This window comes from Canis lupus, chromosome 24, assembly GCF_003254725.2.
Source record: "Canis lupus dingo isolate Sandy chromosome 24, ASM325472v2, whole genome shotgun sequence".
Taxonomy (NCBI): domain Eukaryota; kingdom Metazoa; phylum Chordata; class Mammalia; order Carnivora; family Canidae; genus Canis; species Canis lupus.
In genome coordinates this window covers 20589754-20615604 of record NC_064266.1, presented here as the reverse complement: position 1 = coordinate 20615604, position 25851 = coordinate 20589754, and the positions used below count along the sequence as shown (strand labels likewise).

At 46.7% G+C, this 25851-nt stretch overlaps 1 protein-coding gene across 3 annotated transcripts; it reads right to left on the bottom strand.

The window, feature by feature from the left end:
• Positions 1-1529: 1529 nt before the first annotated feature.
• C24H20orf96 (chromosome 24 C20orf96 homolog) lies at positions 1530-24949 on the bottom strand. Of its 3 annotated transcripts, XM_025469618.3 has the most exons (11): positions 23574-23732; positions 23224-23272; positions 22560-22683; positions 13304-13416; positions 8985-9143; positions 6481-6580; positions 5376-5533; positions 5195-5296; positions 4950-5036; positions 4030-4148; positions 1530-2529 (listed from the first exon to the last, which is right to left on the bottom strand). In XM_025469618.3, exons 1-11 carry the CDS (start codon positions 23591-23593, stop codon positions 2469-2471), a joined length of 1092 nt encoding a protein of 363 aa, XP_025325403.1. In that variant the 5' UTR covers positions 23594-23732; the 3' UTR covers positions 1530-2468. The 3 variants fall into 3 exon arrangements, with proteins under 3 accessions (XP_025325403.1, XP_048956308.1, XP_025325404.1); XM_049100351.1 differs by lacking the exon at positions 22560-22683 and having other exon boundaries at positions 23574-24949; XM_025469619.3 differs by lacking the exons at positions 22560-22683; positions 23574-23732 and having other exon boundaries at positions 23224-23427.
• Positions 24950-25851: the final 902 nt, after the last annotated feature.

Genomic DNA, 25851 nt, shown 5'->3' with positions numbered 1-25851 from the left:
GCAGAAGAGGAAGCCAGAGTGACAGATGACTTGACCTGCAGTTACTGCTCCTGGAGGTAGAGCAGGGGCACACCAGGAATACATGAAGACTCTAGAAACGAAAGGCTACCCTCAGCACCCCAGCCTGCATGCCCAGCCAGTGCCTGGCAATCTCTGAGTGGGAAGCAGCCAAGAACTCAGCCACCTCTGGTACCTCCACCAAGACCTCCCTGTAAGGTGGGAGGTGGGGGGGCGGGGGAAGAGGGGTCCTGAAGACACTTGTCTCCAATCTACCTCAAGACCTGGAACTTTCCTTCTCCTAGCCCTGCCTGTTCTCCCTTCCCTACCCAACTCCTGAAGGGGGCCCCCAGATTCACAAAACTGCAGAAGCCTTTTGTTCAGGGCTCCCTCAACAGTGAGACCACCCCCAGGCACTTGTCCACCTGACTGTGGATGCCATTCCATAGGGAAAGTGCAACAGGGTGGATGTTGGCACTTTCTCTGGTTTAGCTTCTTTGCATGAGGTAAGCAATGAAAGCCTTGACTATTGCTTTTGACTTGTCTTAGCTGGCTGTTCTGACACCTGCGGCTCAGCTCCCCAGCTCACCTGAGCTCCTAACAGTACAGTGTTTAACAGTAAACTACCCTGGGGTACGTGGGTAGCTCAGTCAGTTACCGGTCGGCCTTCGGTTCAGGTCATGATCTCAGGGTCTTGGGATTGAGCCCTGTGTCAAGGCTTCCTACTCCCTCTGCCCCTTCCCTGCTCCCACTTGTGTTCTTTCTCTCTCAAATCAATAAAATCTTTAAAAAAAAAAAAGAGTGAGCTACCTTATGCCTGGTGACTTTGGAGAAATCACTTTGTCTCTTCATGTACTGGGTTTTTCACCCATAAGATGGAAATGCTTAACAATACGTACCTCATAGGGTTGACTTTATGAGGACTTAATGACTGGGTATATGAAAAGCACAGAGTAAGCACTAGCTAAGTGTTTGTTCAACACTGCTAGCTTATTATGTTCAACATTGTCCATTTCTGAGGTGCTGGCTGGCTCAGTCAATGGAGCATGTGACTCTTGGGGTTATAAATTCAAGCCCCACTTTGGGTGTGAAAATTACTTAAAAATAAAATCTTTAGGGGTGCCTGGGTGGCTCAGTAGGTTAGGCGTCTAACTCTTGATTTTGGCTCAGGTCACGATCTGTTTGTGAGACTGAGCCCCACATCAGGTTCCATGCTAAGTGGGGAGCCTGCTTAAGATTCTCTCCCCCTCTGTCTCTCTACCCCTCCCTCTCTAAAAAAATAATAATTTTTAAAAATAATAAGATCTTTTCTAAAAAAGGCAAAAAACATTGTCCATTTCTGTTTGCAATTCATATAGTTTTGGAGGTGCCTACTAGCTTAATCTAGGTCACGTGTTCTGGGACAAAGATACTCTTTCCAGAAGGACATGAACAGGGAGTTGCAAACAACCACCCCCAGGAGATGCGGGCATCCATACTGCAACCACAGGAGAACACTTCGCAGAACAAAATAGAGAAACAGAAACTGGGTCTTTGGTGACGTCACTTTATTTCTGGATAAAGCCTCGCCTCACTTAGAACATTTATTTACCTGAGCCCTCTATTGTTTAGGACAATCTGATTAGGTGTTCTGTAGCTTGTAACCAAAAGTCACTCTTACACAGAGTGGATTGGTGGGCAACCAGAGGATTACAGCAGTCTGGGTCCCTGGGGAAGCCCCCTCTGGGGCAGAGTGTAAGGTGCAGGATGTTTATTACCAAGCAACTAGGAATCAACTGCGGGGGGGGGGGGGGGCAGGACTGGGAAGAGGGAGAAGTCAAGCTGCCCTGCAGGCCCAAGGACAATTGTAGACAGAGAGTTCTGGAGCCAGAACAGGCCTTTCAGAGTTGTCCCAAGTGAGGCCAAGATGGCCGGGCCTTTGGCATTTGCACTGCCCTGGCACTGGCTCAACAGGTCTGAGCACAAATCAGGAGGGAAGCTGGGCTCCCACTGCACCAGGGACAGAGCAGCCCAGAGCCAGGTCAGAAGGCGGAGGGGGGGGGGGGTGTCACTCAGCACTTCTTGAGAAGTTCTGTGGCCCAGAGAGAGTCAGCAGTCACCTACCCCTTATCTTAAGACAAACTTCATTCCTACCACATCTTCTCAAAGCTGAGCTGGAAATCTCCAAGCAAAAGAGCAAATACAAATCCAGCTTTATTGGTAAAAAGGAGTGGCAGACTTGACTGGGGATGCCCACCTGGCCCAGGCAGCAGCACCAACCAGAGAGAAAGGAGGAAAGGTAGAGGAAGAGAGGGAGGGAAAGAGGGAGGGAGGAAGGAAAGAAGGAGGGAAAAGGGGGAGGGAGGGAGAGAAGGAAGGGAGGGAGAGCACACTAGGGTCTGAGTGGGCAAGTGGTCATGGAAGGAGACAATTCAATGCTATGGGTATGGGGAAAAGAGCAGAGAAGGAAGGCTGGCCCAAGGCCCCAACATCTAGAAGGGCAGCAGCTCTTCCACTGGGATGTTGAGGATGACATCCATGTCTGGGGTGCACCTGGTAAGGAAGAGCAAAGAGGATATGAGACGCCAAGCAAGGGCGCCAGAGTTGCAGAATAGGGGAACACACCCTTAGGGAAATCCTGTTCTCCACAACACCTGTACTTAGTTGGGGAGCCCCATCCCCAAAGACCTGTGACCTTGCAACCCAAGTGTGCATGTGGGTGTGCACGCACACACACACCAAAAATGAAAAAGGAATGGGTTTGGCATGACTAATGTTCCCCTACAGAGGTCTAGGGTCAAGAAGGAGCAGTAACTGAGCTCTGAAATGCAGGGGCCTCTCACAACAAGCACTCTCTCTACAGTCAGAATGATCAGCTCGGACACCTGGGTGGGTGTCACCTTGAGCATTCATTCTACAGCTCTCTGAGCCCCACTCCTTCGGTCGGCACCTGTGTAATGAGCACTCACTGTGTGCCGGAACCCAGAGCAGCCTCAGGTTCCTCATTGGTCAAAGGGGGACAATAATCAATAATTCCAACCTCAGTCTTTGGCAGGCAGACTAAGTGGGGCTGTGCTGACATAGGAAAAGTGCTCAGTACCTGACGGGTATCCTTCTTGCACATAAAGGGCAAGAGCAAGGGGTTCCCACTTGCAATATATCCCCCATCTCAGGGACTAGCACACTTAGGAGGCCACAGGCTCTCTCTACCTTGTCCCAAGCTCTCATCCACTCTCATGGTTTCCATACTCTCCTGACACACATGGAGGTACATAGGCATGAAATGTTAGGATGTCTGCAATTTACAGTACCTCACAAGAAAAAATGAAGGAACGAAGATGAAGCCAATATGGCAAAAATATAACAACTCCTAATTTGGCACGGGCAACCGAGTAAGCATCAAAATATTCTCTCTGCTGTCTGTATATTTGAAATTTTTCATAATAATAGTAAAAAGATAAAGTATCTCTATATCGACAATGCCCAAACTTTCATCTCTAGCCAGTATCTATCTTCTGAGGTCCCGGATACCATCATGGAGAGGCCTGGCCTAGTGGGATCCCCAAGCTCTGCCACAAAGAGCCTGATCCAAGAAAGGCGGCCAGAGAACTGGCTTTGGAAGGAAGGAAGTTCTTCCTCGGGGGCCCAGGAGCCAGTCACGCAGAGAAAACATCCTTCTCTCCTCATGGAGTATCTTCCAGGCCATTCTTCCCTAGAGCCAACCACCCTACTCAACTCCAATTTCTTGAACAACCCAGGAGCTTAGGGGTCCACCCACTTGGTGGAAATGTGGAATCTGGGAACCAGAAGAGTCCAAAACGATTATGTGACTCATCTTCCTGTATACTAACAGGACATGAAAGCCCAGAGATGGGAAAGGTCACATCTGCCCCATGGTCAGCAGCAGAGCCAAGGTGAGACCCAAGTGAGATCCAGGTCCCCCCGTCCAGGGTTCTGCCTTCTACACCAGGCTACCTTCCCGGGGACCAGAGAGTGACTTCAAGGACACAGCATAGTGGGTTTAAGAAGCATCTCCAAAAAGAGATCACATACTTGGGTCTCCGAAGCAGAACATCCGCAAATATGATCTCTCGGGGCTCCTGGACTTGGACCTGGAGCTGCTCCACCTGGGCCTTCAATATGGGTATCTCCTCCTCAAACTGGTGGATAAACTGAGGGGAGAAGCATAGCAGGGAAAAGTGAGAAGCCCAACGTCCCCCAACAGAAGGGAGAAGAGGGTAAACCGATGAGGAGGAAGGACATCTAGGGAAATGGCACAGCTTCCTGGGCTCTCTGCTGTCTGTATATTTGAAATTTTTCATAATAATAGTAAAAAGAGAAAGCATCTCTATATTGACAATGCCCAAACTTTCATCACAGGGCCTCCTGGGCTCTGCCCCTCCATGCAGCACAAGGCTGCTTGCAAGAAGGGCCAACGTCTGATGGTGCTGAAAATGGCAAGATCTCAGAGCATGGAGACAGGTGGCAGAGGGGATTAGTACCTGGTGATGAGAATGAATGGGGGCTGGCAGAGATGGTGAAGGCCACTCACGTGGACAGTGGATGGAGGATGGTAATGAAAATGAATGCGAAAAGGGGGGTGACAGTGAAGTTCATTAACACGGCTGACGGCTAACAGCTAACGAGTGATGCTCAGTGGCCAGAATTAAGGGGCAAAGATAGGGAGTGGTAATGACAGTGAAATGATAGGTGAGCTGGCAATGCCTGGCAATGTTGCTAACGGGTCGTCACCAGTGATGCTGGTCAATGAGGCAAGGCCTGGACCTGCGCCAACCTCCTTCTCAGATGAATGGCAATGGACAGTAACAGCACTAGCAAGGAGGGAGGCCAGCACCAGAGGTGGAGACCTCCCAAGCACCAGATCAGGACAAGCCTGACTCCCACAGAGCCCTGGGCCCTCCCCACCCTTCTGCTCCTTCACAAAGAGACCGTCACCTTCCATGCCCACTCACTTCTCTGAACTTGTCCGTGCACTTGAGCATGTACTGGCTGTCCCGAGTCTTCTTCAGAAGAGCCTCCTGGTGGGGCTGCTGGCTTTTCTACAAAGGGAGAAGAGGTCTGGCCCCCATGTGCCTCTTGCTGGGCAGCAGAGCCCAGTAGAGACTAGTGGGGCACACGGGGGAAGGAGGCGGAGGACAGGAAAGGAAGCAGGTTTGCAGTGACACTCGGACACCCACCACAGCAGCTGGCTACTCACTACCACCAGAGCTTTCAGGAGTTTTTTCTTCTTCTTCTGAATCTGATTAGACAAATACTCCAGGACCATTCTGCGCATCTCATTAAGTTCATCCAGCTCATCCTAGGGGCCACAGGAGGGTGTGAGCTGCCAGGCCTGTGTCCAGGATGGGCCAGCGGGGCAGGGCCAGGAACTCTCCTACCTGCTGGCTGTCCTTTATCTGCTGCAACTGGCGCGTAAGGTTGGCAATCTGGACCGACTTGATAGGATACTCGTGGTCCATGTACGTGCTCAGGAAGTTCACCTCCTTGTAGGTGTTCTCAATCTTGGCGTTCAGCTGTTCCACCTGCTGCGCCAGGTCTGCAGAGGTCAGGGACAGGAGGCAGGATCCTCCCTCAGGGACCCCTCCCAGGAGATCCCAGAGGCAAAGCTCTCCTTGGCCAATGGACTGGGGTCTGGTTGAAGCAAGCTCACACACAAAGCTAAGTCCCTAGACTCCTTTACCCCCCGCAGGAGAAGAGGCAACACTGGGTAGGAAAGAGAAACTAAACCAGGGCAAGATCACTAGACTAGGGGCACATGGGTGGCTCAGTGGTTGGTATGCCTTCAGCTTAGGTCATGATCTCAGAGTCCTGGGATCAAGTCCTGCATCAGGCTCTACGAAGGAAGCCTGCTGACTTATTGTGTGCCTAACCAAGACTATCCCTCCCTGGGCCTGTCTCCTCAGGCACACGCTCCCAAGCCCAACAAACCCAGGGAGATGGGGCGACACTGACTTCCTTGAGGTGACCACTGAGACAAAGTCTGTATTGACTCCCTCCATGGGGGGGTGTCCCCGGGGTCTGAGGCTGGCTGACACACCACCCCTCCCCTTGGAAGGCATTCAGTCTGCTCCAGAGAAAAAAACCACAGGCTCAGCACAATAGAGGCCAGAGACCTGGGACCTGGCCCAGCCACTGACTCCCAGAGAGACCATGGCAGGAAGCAGAGGCAGGCTGGGCCTGGATTCTGGCTCCCGGCTGTTAAGACCTTTAGCAGGCTACCACACTTCCTCTAGGTTCAGCTTTCACATCTGTAAAATGGGTGAACAGTCCCTGCCTCATGGGTAGTTGCAACAGCTGAGAGTGTGCCCATCCATACAAAGCTTCAGTGGACCAAGAAGTAGCTCAAGAAGTAAGCTATTAGCTCTGCCTAAGAGGGGAGATGCTGGGCCCACTGGTTTCCAAAAGGTAGGTGCAAGACGAATGCCCTGCTGACTTCCCCAGAGTCAGGGAGAGGATCAAGGAATTCACCCCGGGGATTCTTACGCTTCATCTTGGACTCCTCCTTCTCTTCCCACTCCTTAAGTTCACACCTGAGCTTCTGCAGCTTCTTCTTGTTCAAGTACTCCAAGATGTCGATGACAGTCTGTGGGAGTGGCAAGGTCAGCTCGCCCCGCAACCTCTCCTGGTGCTGCCCAAGCATGGGCTCCCAAGGGACGTGGCACTTCCTTGGCTCCCAAGGGACGTGGCACTTCCCCAGATCCAAATCCACTCCCTGACCCAGCAACCCGACTGGAGGCCAGCTCAGTCACTCCAGACTGGACCCTCTCCTACAACCCATTGCAGCCAGTGGCTCTACTGCACCCAGGCACTGGCCCAAAACCAGGCAGCAGTCCCCACTCCCCTACTCCTTCTAAATGTCACCATGTGCAATGGATTTAACCCTCTACAGCCCTCAAAACCATGTCCTTTGGGCAGCCCGGGTGGCTCAGCAGTTTAGCACCGCCTTCAGCCCAGGGCCTGACCCTGGAGACCTGGGACAGAGTCCCATGTCAGGCTCCCTGCATGGAGCCTGCTTCTCCCTCTGCCTGTGTCTCTGCCTCTCTCTCTCTCTCTCTCTTACTTCTCCCTCTGCCTGTGTCTCTGCCTCTCTCTCTGTGTGTGTGTCTCTCTCATGAATAAATAAATAAAATCTTAAAAAAAAAACCATGTCCTTCTCTCCATCCCCATGGCCACTATCTTATTAAGTTCTCTTCACCTCCTGCCTCAAATACTACAATAGCTACCCCTAACTATTGGGGGTACACCTAACGATTCTCCTCTGATCTATGCTCCACTCCAGTCAGGATGATCGTTCTTAAAAAAAAAAAAAAAGAAAAAAAAAAGCTGGCCTCATCCCTCTCTTATTTAAAACCCTCTAGGGGTTCCCTTCTGCCCTGTAAATAAGATACAATCTCCTTACCTTAGCTGACAAAGCCCTCCCCCAGCTGGCCTGAGCCAACATGTGGCTCTTTGAGCTAGCTATGCTCCTTCTCTCCACAGGCCCTGTGCACCCATTTCCTCTGCCTAGAACTCTCCTGCTCTCTACCAACTAGCACCTACTTCTGCAGGTTTCAACCCACGCATCACTTTCTCCAGGAAAGTGACCCTCCTGTGTCTGGGTGAGAAGCCCCACTCAGGTCCCCAGATCCCCCATCCTCAGAGCAGGACACACAAACGGCTTTCTCACTGCCTGTGACCCCACTAGAATGAGAGCTTAATGTATACAAGGTGTCCCACTGATCACTGTTTCCCAAGGGCCCATAGGAAGCACTCAGGATGAACAAAAAATGTATTAATGGATTGAAGCCAGAAGATCAACAATGACTTTGTCTAAGTTTGGAGAATATTCTAAGTTCCCCAGGGCTGAATGACTGCAGTCCTTGACCTGTGTTATAGACTGAATTGTGTACCCCCAAACCCATATGTTGAAGCCCTAACCCCCAACATGACTGTACATAGAAACAGGGCCTTTAGTCAGGTAATTAAGGGAGTCAAAAGGGTGCAGAATCTGATAAGATTATGAGAAGAGGAAGAGACACCAGAACACACTCCATGTGAGCAAAGAGTAAAGGCCATATGAGAACACAGAGAGAAGGCAGCCATCTGCACCCCAAGGAGAGAGGCCTCACCAGACCTCCACCCTGCCTTGAACTTAGACTTCCAGCCTCCAGAACTATGAAAAATAACTTTCTATGTCTAAGCCACATGGGTCTATGGTGTTTTGCTATGGCTGCCTGAGCAGATTGAGTCCCCAAGACCTATTTTGTCTTCATCTCACAGGTTCCAGGGAGCTCAGTCCCTCTTCTGCTTGGGCAGACTGCAGCCAGGGGGCATTAATTCTCCATGAAATCATTTTCTGTGACTCTAGCTCTGTTCTGGCAGCTTTCCCAAGGGTATCCCAGAAGAGGCAGAGGGTGCTCCCTAGGATCTCCAGAAAGTTGCTCTCCCTGTAGACCATAAGCACCACCACTGGCTGAAGGAGGCTATCCTGGTGCCAACAGCCTGTGTTCAAGGCCCAGTTCTGACCCTTGCTAGGTGAGCGAGCTAGGGTGACCTTGAGCTAGTTATCCAGCCTATCTGCGTTTCTGTTTTTTCCTATGCAAGATAAAGATAATAATCCCCACCCCATGGGGTTGTTATAAGGATTTATATGGATACGAACAGAACACTTACGTTACACTGTGTGAGTACTGCTGGTGGTGGTTGTAGTTACAACACCCCCTTTAGGATAAGTGCTTTGTGCTCTATTTTACAGAGCTCAGAGGCTAACTCGAAGTGCCCCAGCCAATAAATGCTGGCGTTGGGATAAGCCCCCAACTCGGTAAGGTTCCAAAGCCCAAGTAGGTGGGGAGAAGTGTGTGAGAGATGCATCTTCCAGAGGGTGTTAGCAGCTTGTGCAACCGGCCGGGAGAGGGCGCCCGAGCGCTCAAGGGGACGGCGCCGTGGGCAGGACGGAGGTGCATTGGGCGGAGGCCAAGGTCGGTGGGGCGGAGGCGGTTGAACCTCACCGCAAGGCTGTCCTGCTGCTGCAGCATCGCGCGCACTTTCTGGGCCGAGCTCTCCTCCATGTCCTGGATGGACTTGATCAGCTCCCAGTTGAGCTTGGTGAGGAAGACCTCATGGCTGCGGAGCTCCTGGAGTGAGGTTCGCCGGTTCCTGAGCAACGTCTGCAGGCGGAGAGGAGGGCAAGGCTGGGAGGCGGTGCTGCGCGGGGCGGCCGGAGCCTGCCTGAGCCCAGGGACCGCTTCGCTCCCGCCGCACGCACGCCCCCTTGTGGTCTCCACTGGTAAATGCGGCCCCATTGTCTGCGGGTCACAGCACCCGATCTATTTCATCCGTTCTGAAACGTCCATTTCCCCCTAATTTTACATCTCAGAGGTGGACGCCTCTTACAACTGGTGGCATGCCACAATCTAATTGACAAAATTTGTTCGTGGGAAATAAGATAAAGCTGCACCTTATTATCACTGGCCTCTGAGAATCAAAAAAATATAGTAGTAACCATAGTTAAAAAACACCCCAGGTAGGTCAGAAAGAGGCAGAGGTGATGGGCCACGTCTGGAGAAGCAGGGGAAGCAAAATGGATGATAATCGCTACCATTGCTCATCAGGCAGCTGGGGTGAATGAGTATTCTCTCATTTCGTACATCACCCAGTGGAAAGGAGGGGGCTGAGAGGTTAAGGGGCTTGCCCCAGGTCACCTCCAGCAGGTACCCAAATCTACAGTAATAACAAGAATTGTTGAGGGCCTACTATGTGTTGGTCACTGTGCCTCAATTGGCACATGGCACATGATATCAGTTTATCCAAAGGTCCTATGTTTACTAACTCCTCTATTTTATTGCTAAATGGAGGCTCAGAGAGGTTAAGTGACTTGCCTAAAGTCACACAGCCTGTACGTAACGGCACCGGAATTGGAAAGCCAGACTTCTGACTCCCAATGTCTGCCTTCCCACCACATCAAGACAAAGAAGCAAGTGAGCTTAAAGTGGCAAGGTTTGGCTGAACCTTGTGGTGATTCAGATTTGGATGTTAGAGGGGGTCCCTGGGTGGCTCAGTGGTTTGGCGCCTGCCTTCGGCCCAGGGCGCAATCCTGGAGTCCCGGGATCAAGTCCCACATCGGGCTCCCAGCATGGAGCCTGCTTCTCCCTCCTCCTGTGTCTCTGCCTCTCTCTCTGTCTGTCTATCATAAATAAATAAATAAATCTTTAAAAAAAAAAAAAAAGATTTGGATGTTAGTCCTAGACTTAGTTCAAATACCAGCTCTGCCACTTACTCCCTCAGGGAACCTGGGCAAATGAGTTAGCCCCCAGAACCCTGCTATACTCGTTCTAAAGGTTAGGAAGCTAACACTCGCTTCCTAGAGAAGCTGAAAAAAAAACAAATGAGATAATATTCACAATCAAGCCACTTAGTGGCAGTGCCTGGCACGCTCAGGTGCACTCAGGAACTGGAGCTGATACTGTTCTAACTGGCTCTAGTGCTCCACCACCATCAGACCTATGTGCTCTCTTTATTCCTCTGTTCTTCCTCATTTCTCTGTCTTCACTAGAAGCCACCCCTTCCTGGTGCTCAGCTCCCATATTCCTCATATAATAAGAGTAATAGTGCAGGGGCCCCTGGGTGGCTCAGTTGGTTAAGTGTCTGCCTTTGGATCAGGTCCTGATCCCAGGGTCCGGGGATTGAGCCCCACATTGGGCTCCCTGCTCAGCGGAGAGCCTGCTTCTCCCTCTCCTTCTCCTTGCTGCTCCCCTGCTTGAGCTCTCCCTCTCTCTCTTTCTCTCTTCTCTCTGTCAAATGAATAAATAAAATCCTTGAAAAAAAAGAGTAATACTGCAAACATACAGAGTGTGTACTATGTGCCCAAAACTATGCTCAGCACTTCACATAAACTACTTCACTTGGCACTATTATTAGCCCTGTTACACAGAAGGCCACGGAGCCAATCTCTCTGGGGCTGGCGCCAGGAATCTGTATCCTTAGCACACACCCCCGGGGATTTGGATAAACTGTAGAATTAATGACCTCTGCTCTAGAAATGGATCTTCCCTGACCACCAGATTTAGTGCAGAAACCCTGCTTTGTTTCCCTCCTGACCCTTAGCCCCAATTTGTTATTATATATTTTTCTTATTATCTTATTTTCTTCATTTTCTTATTTCTTACCTGTCTCCCCAACTAGAATGTAACGGCCAAGAGGGCAGGGGCACTAGGTGTTCTGTCACAGAGGTAGGACACAGCACATAGGATGGTGCCTGGAGCTCCATTAGTATGGGTTGAATAAACTGATGAGTAAATATTCTTTGGGGTTTTTTAATACATTTATTATTGGTCCCCCCACTACAGTGTAAGCTCCATAACAGCACCAATTCTGAGTGCCGTGTTCACAGCTGTGTCCCCAACCCCTGGCGTGGTGCCCCTCACATAGTAGGCACTCCCTCAATAGCTGCAGATTGAATAAGTAATTGTGCTGAGACTAAAGGGCAGAGTCAGGATCCTGTTCCAACTCTAAAAGCAAACCAAATGAGTAGTTTCTTCTCCCTTCCTGTTTCCCCCTTGTCTCCACAGCCCATTCTCCACACAGCAGCAGCAAACCAAGGACTCCTGTGAAAACCTAGGTCATATCACATCCCTGATCTACTCAGAATCCTCCATGGTCTTACTGCCTTACTCAGCATAGAAGCATAAAGCTCTATCTTGGACTACAGAGCTGCAAACAAGTCATCACCCATACCCTCAAACCCACCATCTTTCCTCGTCTCCTGCTCTAGACACACCAACCTCAGGACCTTTGTATTTGCGGTTCCTCTGTCTGGAACATTCCTCCCTCAGATGTCACCTCTTAAGCAGCCTTCTCTGACCACCCTGCCTAAAACAGTCACAGCCACCCTTCCTCTGTGCCTCTCTAGCCTCTAATCTTACCTTTACCTTTCTTCATTGCTCTTAGCATCATGGCACATATTATATACTTATTTGTCTTATTTACCATCTGTCTCTCAAAGTCGAATGTGAGCTCCCTAAGGTCAGAGGCCACATCACTGGTGAATCCTCACACTTAGAACATAGTCTGGTACATAGTAGGTATTCAATAAATATTTATTGACTAAATGAATGAATGATCACAAGAGACAACATTAGGAATTGGTTGGGAGCCCAGGCTGCAGAGCTAAACTGTCCAAGTTCTAAAGTCAGGATAAAAATAACACCAGACATACAAGTTCCTCCTTTAAGAACGCTGGGCCGCCTCTGAACCATTCCGCAAAACTGGAGGTTAAAGGGAAGAAAGGTTTCAAAGCAAATACATTCTTTCTTATTTCTTATATAGTAGTCATTGTTCACTGAGCTCTTAAAAACTTTCTTGAAGGGCAGCCCTGGTGGCGCAGCGGTTTAGCACCGCTTGCAGCCTGGGGTGTGATCCTGGAGACCTGGGATCAAGTCCCACACAGGGCTCCCTGCATGGAGCCTGCTTCTCCCTCTGCCTGTGTCTCTGCCTCTCTGTCTGCCTCTCTCTCTCTGCCTCTGAATAAGTTAAAAAAAAAAAAAACTTTCTTGAAGAAAGTACAAATTCTTCTCCAATATTTTATAGCATTTATGTATTTAATATTCTACTTTCTGCTAGGGACACAAAAGACTCCTCCCCTTTTAGTCATTTCAAATACTTTGAAACATTGTTCAGAAGCCATAAGAAAGCAATAGATGTGGGAACACGAATTATCTAAAGCTGTATTGGATGATGTGAAAAATGTAATAGTGAGCCTCTGAGCTTTGCTCCAAGGTGCAGTTTTCCACAAAAGGTTAATTTATTAAAAAATTTCAAATGAACAAGCCACCAGATTGTGTCCCTAATGCAGTGAAATAAAAAAGCAATTCTGGGGATGCCTGGGTGGCTCAGTGGTTGAGTGTCTGCCTTCGGCTCAGGTCATGATTCCAGGATCCCCGCAGGGGGCCTGCTTCTCCCTCTGCCTATGTCTGCCTCTCTGTGTCTCTCATGAATAAATAAATAAACTTTTAAAAAAATAAACAGGTGATTCTGATCATTTTCCTGGTCTTCAATACAAAGGCAAACACCTAGCTTAACCGGCTTTGATCCCTTGTGCTATCACTTTCTTGCCATGTGACCTGGTACAAGTCTTTGATCTCCCTGCACCTCAGTTTCCCACCTGTAAAATGGGGGGTGATGATAAGCATGCCCACGGCACTGCTGAAGAGAAAGTGAGTCAAGCCTGGCAACTGCAAAACTGCATGTTCAGTGCATGTTTGCTCTCACTGTCCCCCTATCCTCCTATCCCTACCCAGAGTCCCAGCACCGGTGGGGAGGATGCTCATACCCTCATTAGCTGAATTTTAGCCTGTGCCTTCTCAGAGTCCAACTTCCCTCTGTGCTTTTCTTGTGGATTCCTCAGCTGGCTTGTCATCAACATGGTGGGCTTGGAATACAACCCTAGGGTATGAGAAAGAGCAGAGAGGGAGTGAGGGTACGGGCAGGCCTAGGGTCTGGTCCCAGGGAATGCACCATCCAGGTGATGGCCCAAGCCCCAACCCCACCCACTCTCAACCTTATAATACATGTCAGTGAGGTGGAGCATGGGACTCACATCAATCAATAAGCTCCCAGGCCCCACTCTGGGCCTTGATATAAAGGACAGAGAAATGCAAAGGACTTCCATATGACTGCCCAGTAGCAAGGGCAAGAAGTAATGACCCAGACAGTCTGGGTTCAAACCCAGGTTCTGCTTTCTACCAGCCATTTGAGCTTGGGCAGATCACATGACCTCTCTGTGCCTCAGGTTTTCCCTCCTATAAAACAGAAGTCATCATCATGCCTACCTCATAGGGTTGTCCTGAAGATTAAATAAGATGTTACTATACCTTAAAGTGTTTGGAATAGTCCCTGACACATTCAGTGCTGAGTATGCGTTCCTAATGGTCACTGTCATAACTGATGACCTGAGGACTGGCATCAGAACCACAGCATCACACAAAGGCCCAGGAGCTGTGCTAAACTCCCAACTAGTTGTCTGAAACACCTATAAAAGCTGTGGTCCTGCCAGACAAGGACATATGGAAATAGTTCAGATCAGAATAAGGCATTTGGAGGGCATGTTCTAAGAACCTCTGCTTCTTCTCAGGCCTAGACTAAAACAAATCACCCAAATCATCTGACTACTATGCCCGCATTCTTGACTCCCACCAAAATCCCTGCTCCAGGTGCAACACAGTACTTTTCAGAAAATATTATTTCTTTAATGGATCAATATAGCTAACCCTGGAAAAATTTTACTAATAACTACTGAAATGATGAAGTAAATTAAAATAATTTTGTGTTACAGTTATGAATTACCTGTATATATCAGGTATTTAATTGTATTGTTTAAAAGATGGAATTATCAATAAATTAATTTTATAGTTCTAAATTTTTCAAGATTTATTTATTCATGAGAGACACAAAGAAGGAGGCAGAACACAGGCAGAGAGAAAAGCAGGCTCTCTGTGGGGAGCCCAATGTGGGACTCGATCCCAGGAACCCAGGATTATGACCTGAACCAAAAGCAGACACTCAACCACTGAGCCACCCAGGCTCCCCTATAGTTCTAATTTAAATGAGATTTTTATTTAGATTTAAGTTAAATGTTTTAGACATTCTTTTTTTTTTAATATGTTATTTATTTACTCATGAGAGGCAGAGAGAGAGAGGCAGAGACACAGGCAGAGGGAGAAATAGGCTCCCCTCAAGAAGCCCGATGCAGGACTCAGTCCCGAACCTTGGGATCACGCCAAGAGCCCAAGGCAGATGCTTAACTACTGAGCCACTCAGGCATCCCAGACATTCTTATTAAATATGTATAAATTACCAAAACTTTTAAGAGAACATAGATTATCCATGCCTAGAAGTTTATTTATTAGATGTACAAGAATTATTTAAATCCTCAATGGTTTTTGTTAATCAGACAAGTGAACTATTTGAAAATGAAAAATGAATATATTAAATTTTAAAATGTGGCTTAAAAGGATTAGGGGAACCTAATTAACCAAGTTCCAAAATCCCCCTTAGGAGTGTTTATAAAAATTTTAAGATTAGTAAGTTGAACTTAAGTACTTAGAGAGATTTATAGTTTTAATAATGACTATTTATTTTCATTAGTGATAGTAGCCTTGATTTATCTTTTTTTTTAATTAAACTTATTATTTTGGGATAAGTTCAAGTACATGCAGTTTTAAGAAATAATACAGAGACGAATCACTGAATTTTATTCCTGAAACCATTACTGCACTGTATGTTAACTAACTAGAATTTAAATAAAAAACTTTTTTTAAAAAGAAAGAATACAGAGAAATCCTATGTATCTTTCACCCAGTCTCTCCCAATGATAGCATTTTGCAAAACTAACTGCAATATCAGAATCATGACACTGACATTAGGATGGACAAGATACAGAACATTTCCATCAACATAAGCATCCTTCATGCTGCCTTTTATAGTCACATCCTCTTCCCTCCCCTAACCATGCTCCCCCTACCTTTGTCCATACCCCTGGCAATCACTAATCTGTCTCCATTTCCAGAATTTTGTCATTCCCAGAATGCTGTATAAATGGAACCACAAAGTATATAACTTCTGATAATGGCTTTTTTCACTCAGCAAAATTCTGTGAATTCATCCAAGTTATTGACTATACCAATAGTTCTTTCCTTCTTATTAATGGAGAGTATTCCATGGTATGGAATTATTTAACCATTATGGACTTCTGGATTCCTTCCAGTTTGGGAGTACTATAAATAAAGCTGCTATGAAACATTCATGCTCTGGCTTTGGTGCCATAAATCTTCATTTCACTGGAATAAATGCCCAAGAGTACAATTGTTGGATCATGATGAAAACTGCAGATTAGTTTCATTAGAAACTGCCATATTCTGGTGCCTGGATGGCTCAGTCCCTTGAGCATCTGACTCTTGATTTTGGCTCAGGTCATAATCTCAAAGTCATGAAATCAAGCCCCAGGTCAGACTCTGTCCTGGGCCTGGAGTCTGCTTTGGATTCCCTCTCTCTTTCTCCCTCTGCCCCTCCCCCACCTCACATGTGTGCACAGGCTCTCTCTCTCCAAAAAAAATTGCCATACTTTTTTCCAGAGCAGCTGCACCATTTTACATTCCCACCAGCAATGCATGCATGATCAAGTTTCTCCTCTTTGCCAGTATTTGGTGTTATTCACTATTTTTCATTTTAGACATTCTGATAGATGTGTAGTGACAACTTATTGTGGTTTAATTTGCATATCCCTAATGAGTAATGATGTTGAGCATCTTTTCACGTGTTTATTTACCATCTGGATATCCTCTTCAGTGAAACGTCTCTCCTTCATGTCTTTTGCCTATTTTCTTTTTCTTTTTTTTTTTAAGATGTATTTATTTATTTCTGGGAGAGAGTGAGCTGAGTGCACACCAGTGAGCGGGAGGGAGGGGCAGGGGGAGAGAGAGAATCCCCAGCCCACTCAGCACTAAGCAGAGCCTGAGGTAGGACTCCATCCCATGATCTTGAGATCATGACCTGAGCCCAAATCAAGAGCTGGACCCTTGACCAACTGAACCACCCAGGTACCCCTCCTTTGCCCATTTCTTTTTTTTTTTGAAGATTTGATTTATTGGGCAGCCCCGGGAGCTCAGCAGTTTAGCGCCACCTTCAGTCCAGGGCGTGATCTTGGAGACCCGGGATCAAGTCCCATGTCAGGCTCCCTGCATGGAGCCTGCTTCTCCTCCCTGTGTCTCTGCCTCTCTCTCTGTCTCTCATGAATGAATAAATAAAATATTTTTTTAATTTTTTTATTTATTTATTTGATAAAAAGAGAGCCTGCAAGCAGGGGAGGGGCAGAGGGAGAAGGGGAAGCTGACTTCCCCCTGAGCAGGGAGTCCCACATAGGGCTCAATCTCATGGCCCTAGGACCACGGCCTGAGCCAAAGGTAGATGCTTAACTGACTGAGCCACCCAGGCAACCCTCTTTTGCTCATTTCCTAACTGAATTGTTTTTCAATTCAATTGTTAGAAATTATGGAGTTTTGAGAGTTCTAGATATGTCTCACACAGAAGTCTTTTATCAGAGGTGGTTTGCAAGTATTTTCTCCAAGTCTGTAACTTGTCTTTTCATCCTCTTCACAGGGTCTTGCACAGAACAAGTGTTTGATTTTGACGATGTCCAATTTATCCATTTATTTCATTTCTCTTTTATGGATCAAGCTGTTGGTTGAAAGTCTAAGAGCTCTTGACTTGGCCATGGATCCCAAAGGCTTTTTTCTCCTATATTTTTCTCTCAAAGTTTTTACAGTTTTACATTGAACATTTAATTTTTATTTCATCTTACATTTATATTTAGAGATAATTTTTGTCTAAGTTCTGAAACTCAAGTCAAGGTTCTTCCTCTTGCCTATGGATGTTCAATTGCTCCAGCACCATTTCTGGAAAAGGCTTTTTTTTCCTCTGCTGAACTGTTTTCACAGTCTTATCAAAAATCAGCTGGGCATACTTGTATGGCTCTATTTCTAGTTTCTCTATCTTGCTCCATTGATCTATTTGTCTATCTCTCTGCCAGTACTATGCTATCTTGATTACTTTGGGTATAATAATATGTCTCAATATCAGGTAAAGTGACTCTTCCCACATTATTTTTATTTTTCAGAATAGTTTATGTATTCTAGAGCCTTGTTTTTCTATATAAATTTTAGAATAAACCTGTCTGTCTACAAAACAACTTGCTGGGATTTTGACAAATTACATTAAACTTATAAACCAAATCGGGGAGAACTGGCATTTTTACTATGTTGAGTGTCCTAATTATGAACATAGTATGTCTTCCCATTTATTTAGTTCTTTGATTTCTTCCATTAGTATTAAGTAATTTTCAGTATATAGGTCCTACACTTGCTTTGTTAAGTTTAGACCTAAATATTTCATTTTCTGGGGAACCTGCCTGGCTCAATCAGTGGAACATGCAACTCTTGATCTCAGGGTTCTAAGTTTGAGCCCCACATTACATGTGGAGATTACCTGAAAAAAACAAATAAAATCTTTAAAAAATATATTTTAGGGGCACCTGGGTGGCTCAATCAGTCAAGCATTTGCCTTCAGCTCAGCTCATGATCCTGGGGTCCTGGGATCGAGCCCCACATTGGGCTCCCTGTTTTGGGGGAGTCTCCTCCTCCCTCTGCCTACCACTCCCCCTGCTTGTGCTCTGTCAAATAAATAAATCTAATATATATACATATGTGTGTGTATGTATATATATATATATTTATTTCTTTGGATTATAAATGAATTTTTAATTTGCTTTCCTCATATTCAGTTAGCACATAGAAACGTGATTGGGGCACCTGGGTGGCTGAGTCCAACTCTTGATTCCAGCTCAGGTCATGATCTGAGTCACGAGATCAAGCCCTGCATGGGGCTCTGCACTAGGTGCGTGGAGCCTCCTTGGGATTCTCTCTCAAGAAGAGAGCCTCTGCTCCTCCCTCAGCTCTCACTTGCTCTAGATAGATAGATGGATAGATAGATAAAAAGAAACTTTCAAAATGTTCTTGATTTTTGTGTACTTGTATTCTGCAATCTTGATGAACTCATTAATTCTAGTTTCTTTTAAATTTAATAATTCTTTAAGATTCTCTATGTAGATGGGCATGTCATCTGTAAATAAAAACAGTTAAATAATTCTGAATCATGTCAATGTTGGTGTCTGTCTTCTCTCACTCGCTGTGATTTTCCTTATTTTTGGTATGACAAGTGATTTTTATTGTATCCTCAATGTTTTATTTTTTTTAATTTATTTATTTATTCATGAGAGACACACAGAGAGAGAGGCAGAGACATGGCAGAGGGAGAAGCAGGCTCCATGTAGGGAGCCTGACGTGGGACTCGATCCTGGGTCTCCAGGATCACACCCTGGGCCAAAGGCAGGCACTAAACCGCTGAACCACCGGGGCTGCCCCTGTATCCTCAATGTTTTAAACAATACTCTGGATCCTACTTCATCTTCATTTTAGCAGATAGTCACCAGTTGAAATGTAGTATAAAGGCCAGATGACTGCTCACCACTCTGGCAGTCCACCTTCTTCTTTCCAGTTTTCAGAGTCCTCTTCTGTTCATTGTGTTATGTCCAGGGCTTTTTTCAGTTGTAAAAGGGAGGACCAAAAGGTATGGAGCTACTCCATCTTGGCAGAATCAGTTGATTTATCTTTATTTTTTAAGTTTTTTAATTTATTTGTTTGAGAGAGAAAGGACATAAGCAGGGTGAGGGGTAGAGGGAGAAGCAGACTCCCCATTGAGTAGGAAGCCCAATGCAGAGCTTGATCCCAAGACCCCAGGATCACAACCTGAGCTAAAGGCAGATGCTCAACCACTGAGCAACCCAGGCGTCCCTGATTTATCTTTTTTAATACACAAAGCTGCCCTCAAGGGCATGACTTTGCATAAGACATGTTACCAACCTAAGCTTCAGTTCCTTCATCTGTAAGATGGTGATATCATCTCCAGGTCATAAGGAATGAATGAAATGATGACCTCCTTCTATCCATTTATCTCCAGTGCATTTAAAGTTTTGTGTAGTTACATGTTTGAGGTCAGCACTGTGAACTCTACACAGTTAGAAACCCAATCTGTGAACTCTACACAGGCATAAACCCAAATTCCTTTACCATGAGTCAACAATGCTAGCCCAGTGCTGGGCACATGGGTACTCAGCAAATGAAAGCTGCTGAATGAACACATGAATGAGTGAATGAATGAATGAATGAATGAAACCTCTACAACAGAGCCTGACACAAAATAAGTCCTCAGCAAGCAGTAGCTATATTCATCATTATAATTTATACAGATGATTTCACTTGCACAAAGGCAGGAATCCTTGTGGACCCGGGCTGTGACAAGTAACCTAAATGGACTCGCAAGAAAGGAAACTGGAACACCAACTCAGGTCCATGTTTCTCTAGCACCCATACTCTCTCCACAAATACATGGTTAATATTGTGCATCCTCAAGGGGAGCCTGGGTGGCTCAGTCAGCTGAGCAATCCACTCTTGATTTCAGCTCAGGTCATGGTCTCAGAATCGGGATCAAGCTCTGTATCAGGCTCCACATTCAGTGTGGAGCCCATTTGATTCTCTCCCTCCCTCTCTCTCGGCCCTTCCCCCGACTCTTATTTTTTTTTTATTTAAAAGATTTTATTTATTTATTCATTCATGAGAGACACACAGAGATAGAGAGAGGCAGAGACACAGGAAGAGAGAGAAGCAGGCTCCATGCAGGGAGTCTGATGTGGGACTGGATCCCGGGACTCCGGAATCACGCCCAGGGCCAATGGCAGGTGCTCAACCGCTGAGCCACCCAGGTGCCCCTTCCCCCGACTCTTACAAAAAAAAAAAAAAAAAAGATTGTGCCTCTTGGAGCCAAACTGCCAATTGTCACAGCCTGGCTCTGCCCCCTTCTACCTATGTGACTTTCAAAGTTACACCTGTCCATGCCTCATCTCTAAGAGAAGGTGGAAATAACAGCACCTACCTCGGGGTTGTTGAGAAGATTAAATGAAGTGATATGGGTCAAGTGCTGAGAATAGTATCTGGCACAAAGTAAGTGCTTGGTACATGTTAATTGCTCTTGTTCTTACCATGGTTGTGTCTGTTACATACCTCACTCCCTCCCCAGTGAAAGAAAGGAGTTTCCTTGTAGATACTGTATGACTAGGGTCTAGAGCCTAAAACAAAAATTCTGTCACTACCAAGGGTACTTTACTTTACATCAAAGAGTTTTGACAGGGGTGTTTTAATTTTTTTTTTAAGATTTTATTTATTTATTCATAGAGACACAGAGAGAGAATGAGAGGGAGAGACACAGGCAGAGGGAGAAGCAGGCTCCATGCAGAGAGCCCAATGTGGGACTCGATCCAGGGTCTCCAGGATCACGCCCTGGGCCGCAGGCGGCGCTAAACCGCTGCACCACCGGGGCTGCCCTGACAGAGGTGTTTTAGATACATTGGCAGGGAGGATTTGTGGTTCTCACAAATTTTGGGGGTCCAAAAGGCATCTGGCAGTGGGGGCCAAAGATGCTAGATATCCCCCAGAACAGGACAGCCCCATAGAACACAGAATTCTCCTAAGTCCTGTATGACTTTCCAAAGCCCTAACAGATACTGATATTGGTAAAAATCTTATTTATAGTGATCTGATCCAGAACTTAACTCTTTCACATGTAAACACAAAGAATATTTTACAGGGTTTTATGGCTATGCTGACTTTTCCAAGAAAGCAGCTACCATCAAGGGAAGATTATACTTTGTTCTGTTTAGAACTTTATCAAGAGGGACGCCCGGGTGGCGTCTGCCTTTGGCTCAGGGCGTGATCCCGGAGTCCCTGGATCAAGTCCCACGTCAGGCTCCCTGCATGGAGCCTGCTTCTCTATATCTCTTCCTCTCTGTGTGTCTCTCATAAATAAATAAAATCTTTAAAAAAAGAGGTGGGCACCATTGCAGTCATGCACCATCATGACTGCAATGACAAATCCCTCTGGATATCTGAGTCTCTGATATCCCACCACGAGTCAGTATGCATTTGCAGTGGTTAAATTCACCACACATGACTCCACATCTGTGGGTAAACTTTGTCATCTAATAGAGTTCATCCTGAGCATTTCATACTGAAATATATGTTATTTAACTATAAGTAACCTTCCTTTACTTTTCCTTTACTTTACACTTAAGGAAGCATATTAAGTTTTTTAATTATATACATAGATCAGTTATATTTTCTATGAAGTTTATTTCAGATACTAAAGAAATATTACAAAGTATTTGTTATTAAAAGGAATATTGGGTCTGAAAAGGTTGAGAGCAACAATGCTTTACATAGATCTCATTTAATTCTTGCAACAATTCTATCAGGTCCTCATTCTACAAATGAGAAAACTAAAGCTCAAAGAGAGAAATGGCTTTCCAAGATAGAGAACAGCCAAGATATGAACCTGTGTCAGCCTGAGCCAAGGGCCTGAGAACTCCCCTGGACAACATGACAACATGGCAGAGATTATCCTGAGTTGACAAAACCCTGTTTCCTTTCCTCTTGGACACATAGCAGGACAACGTTTCTCATCTTCCCTTTTGGTTAAGGGTGGTCATATGACTGAGTTATGGCCACTGGAATATGAGTGGGAGTGATATATGTCTTGTCATGTCTAAGCCCTGAAAAAAAACTGCCCACAAAACTACCCATATTCTTACTCACGCCCTCTCTCTCTTTGCTTTCTACCAGCTGAATGCAGAAGTATCTAGCAGAGGACTTCAAGACCTTACAAACTGTCAGAGCCATAAAGGTTGAAGGAACCTGGATCCCTGAATGATCATGTAGAAAGATTACTTCCTCCCCTGCAGATCCACAAATGTACTTTGACATAAATGAGAAACAAGCTTCTGTACTAATACCTGAAACCTGGGGATTGTTTGTTACAGCAATTAGCCTAGTCTAACATAATTGATGTCACCAAAGGTGAAGCGCTTTCCATACACTTTATCCTGTCCCCAATCTGCTTATCACCCATCAAGTGCCTCTGCCCACCTGGCAGGACGCTAGTCAAAGTCTTCGTCGTGCTTTTCTGGTGGCCTCTGGTTTGTAGAACTGGAGGCAGAGTAGTAGTAGATGGCTTGGTTTTCTGCTTGGACCGCTGCCATGGAACATAATCCTACCAGATACAACACAATCAGTCACATAGCCTGATGGGTTCAAATCCTAGCTTCGCCCCTTACAGATATCTGTGGCCTTGAACAAGTGACTTTTGAGGTCTGAGCCTCAATTTTCACATCTGTAAACTAGATCTAATTATAAAACCTACCTCCACAGGTTGATGGGAGAATTCCAAGAGATGATATTTGTAAAGCATGTGGTAAGAGCTCCATAAATGTTAGCTATCACTTGTTTTATCAGCCAGCCATAATTTACTAAGCTGGATTCCAGGCTGTGAGAAACACAAGGCAGGGAAAAGACCCAAAGGGAAACCAGAGGAGCAATCAGAGATGACTAAGAAGCAGTGTATTATACCCTCATATTCTGATAAGGTGTTTGGAGGCATGGCATGGGTCCTACGGCAAATGTGTGAGACACACAGGCCTGGCACTCAAGGCTCCAGGTTCTATCGGCCGGGACAGTCCCGGCCGTGGCGGACTGAGGGCCAGGCCCCTGGGTCAGCAAGCCCCCATCTCCTCCTAAGGCCTCCCCAACTCACCGGAATCTGGAAGTTGTAGACTGTGGAGCGAATCCCAGGGTGGTTGGGTCTGGAAAGAGTTGGGGCGGGAAAGAACTTCCATCATTCCCAATCCCTGGGACTGTAAGCAGCAAGCGTGAAACAGGCGTGGGACATCCACAGACACCACAGTTCACTAGGAACGGGGGCTAGTGGGGGCAGGGAGAGCGCGAGGGAGGGCGGGGCTGGCGAGGGAGGGGCAGGGCTGGCGAGGGAGGGGCGGGGCTGGCGGGACGGCAGCAGGGAGAGGGCGGGGTCTAGAGACCGCCGCGCGGGCCCAGCGAAGGGGGACACGCATGCGCACTCGGCGACCCTTCGATGCCTCGACCTACTTCAGGAAGACGCGCGCCATTGGGGAAAATGGAAGAAGAGTCGTGGGTCCGTGCGGCCCTGATCTCTTGCGATACTTCTCTACTCGGAGTCTCCAACTTTCTTGTTTCAGCGTGCACCGCGTGGTAACCCAGGCCGCTGAGGCTTCCCAGCGAGACCAGTCCCGCTTCTCCGTCTCCAAGGAAACGGACGCAGGCTACCGAGTGCCTAGAGGGACTAACCTCTCCGAGTCCTACTCCAGTCTTTGAGCTGGCCCTGCCCATCATCCTAAAGAATTGTCATATTTCTCCTCTCATCAAACCCCCAGCGCTTTCTTCTCCATCCTTATTCTTGGCTAATGACTTTGCTTCCTAGAACACTTAAGAAAATCGTGAGGATCAGTAAACTCAATTTCACATCACTCATTTCACATCACCTCCTTACCCACCTAATCGCCTCCCTCCTGTGACAGTATAAACTGCCTAAGCCCGATTCCTACAACTGTGCACTGAAGCCTACTCTCTTCATTTGTCTCTAAGAGACCGCGCCAGCAATTCTGTTTTCTCCCATCATCCTGTATTATTCCCATATGTATTATTCCCGTCAGTATACCAACATATTTTATTCGATGTTAAAAAGTGACAAAAAAAAAAAAAAAAAAGTGACCACTTTGCATCTAACTACCCTGCAATTTCTACTTCACTTTACAGCACAATTCACAGAAAGGTTTACCTACTGTTGCCCTCTCCTTTCCACCTCTTTAGTCAGGCTTTCGTTCTCCACCTCTCCACTAAAACTTCCCTTGTCAATGCCACCAGTGCCCTCTGCTTTGCTAAACGCCACAGTGACTCCTCTGTCGTTTTACCTGGCCTATCTGCAGCATTTGACAGAGCAGATCACTCCCTCTTTGAAACACTTTCTAAACTAGGTGCCCTAAAAACTGCTCTGGAGTGGCTTCCTGATCTCTTCTCTTCTCCTTTGATGGTTCATCCCCTTCTTCCTTTATTATTGGAGTGTCTCAAGGTTCAGTCCCAGCCCTCTCTTCTCTCTCCATTCACACTCCATTCATGTTTCCTTCAAGTCTTGTGACTTTGGATGCTATCTCTACCTGGATGCCTCCCAGATTCGTATCTCCAGCCTCTCCACTGAATTCCAGCCACACACTTCCAACAACCTACTTAGCATCTCAACTTGAGAGCCTAATGGGAATTTTTTTTTTTTTTTAAGATTTTTATTTACTGGGACACCTGGATGGCTCAGTGGTTGAGCAACTGCCTTCAGCCCAGGGTGTGATCCTGGAGTCCCGGGATCTAGTCCCGCATAGGGCTCCTTCCATGGAGCCTGCTTCTCCCTCTGCCTGTGTCTCTGCCTCTGTGTCTCTCATGAATAAATAAAATAAAAAAAGATTTTTATTCATGAGAGACACAGAGACACAGGCAGAGGGAGAAGCAGGATCCCTGTGGGGAACCTGATTCAGGACTCGATCCCAGGACCCTGGAATCACAACCTGAGCTGAAGGCAGATGCTCAACCACTAAGCCACCCAGGTATCCCTTAATAGGCAATTCTAACATGCAACTCTTCCTCCAACTCAAAATGGCAGCCCTCTTCCTGGAGTCACCCTTGATTCCTCTTTTGATTCACCTCATCCCAGATCAAGTCTGTCAGCAATACTTTTTTTTTTTTTTTTTTTTTTTTTTTAAATTTTTATTTATTTATGATAGTTACAGAGAGAAAGAGAGGCAGAGACACAGGCAGAGGGAGAAGCAGGCTGCATGCACCGGGAGCCCGATGTGGGATTCGATCCTGGGTCTCCAGGATCACGCCCTGGGCCAAAGGCAGGCGCCAAACCGCTGCGCCACCCAGGGATCCCCGTCAGCAATACTTTCAAAGTACATCTGGAATCATACCACTTACGACCACCACCCACACATACACACACCTCCCTTTCTTCTGACACCCACACTACAACCTTGCAGGACAGAGAGACTTGCCTACCAAAATGTGGCCCACAGATTTTTTCCTTTCTTGCTCTCCAAAACCTACTTCTTTCAAGATCCATCTCAAATCATGCCTCCTCCAGAGTTTCCTAATGAGTTTTTTTTTTTTTAAGTCCAAATCTGGGGTGCCTGGGTGGCTCAGTAAGTTGAGCATCTGACTCTTGGTTTCAGCTTAGGTCATGACCTCAGGGTCATGAGACAGAGCCCTGTGTTGGGCTCTGAATTCAGCCCGGAGCCTGCCTGTTCCTTTCTGTCCCCCAGTGTCACTCCCCCTACTCGCTTGCTCTCGCGCACTCTCTCTC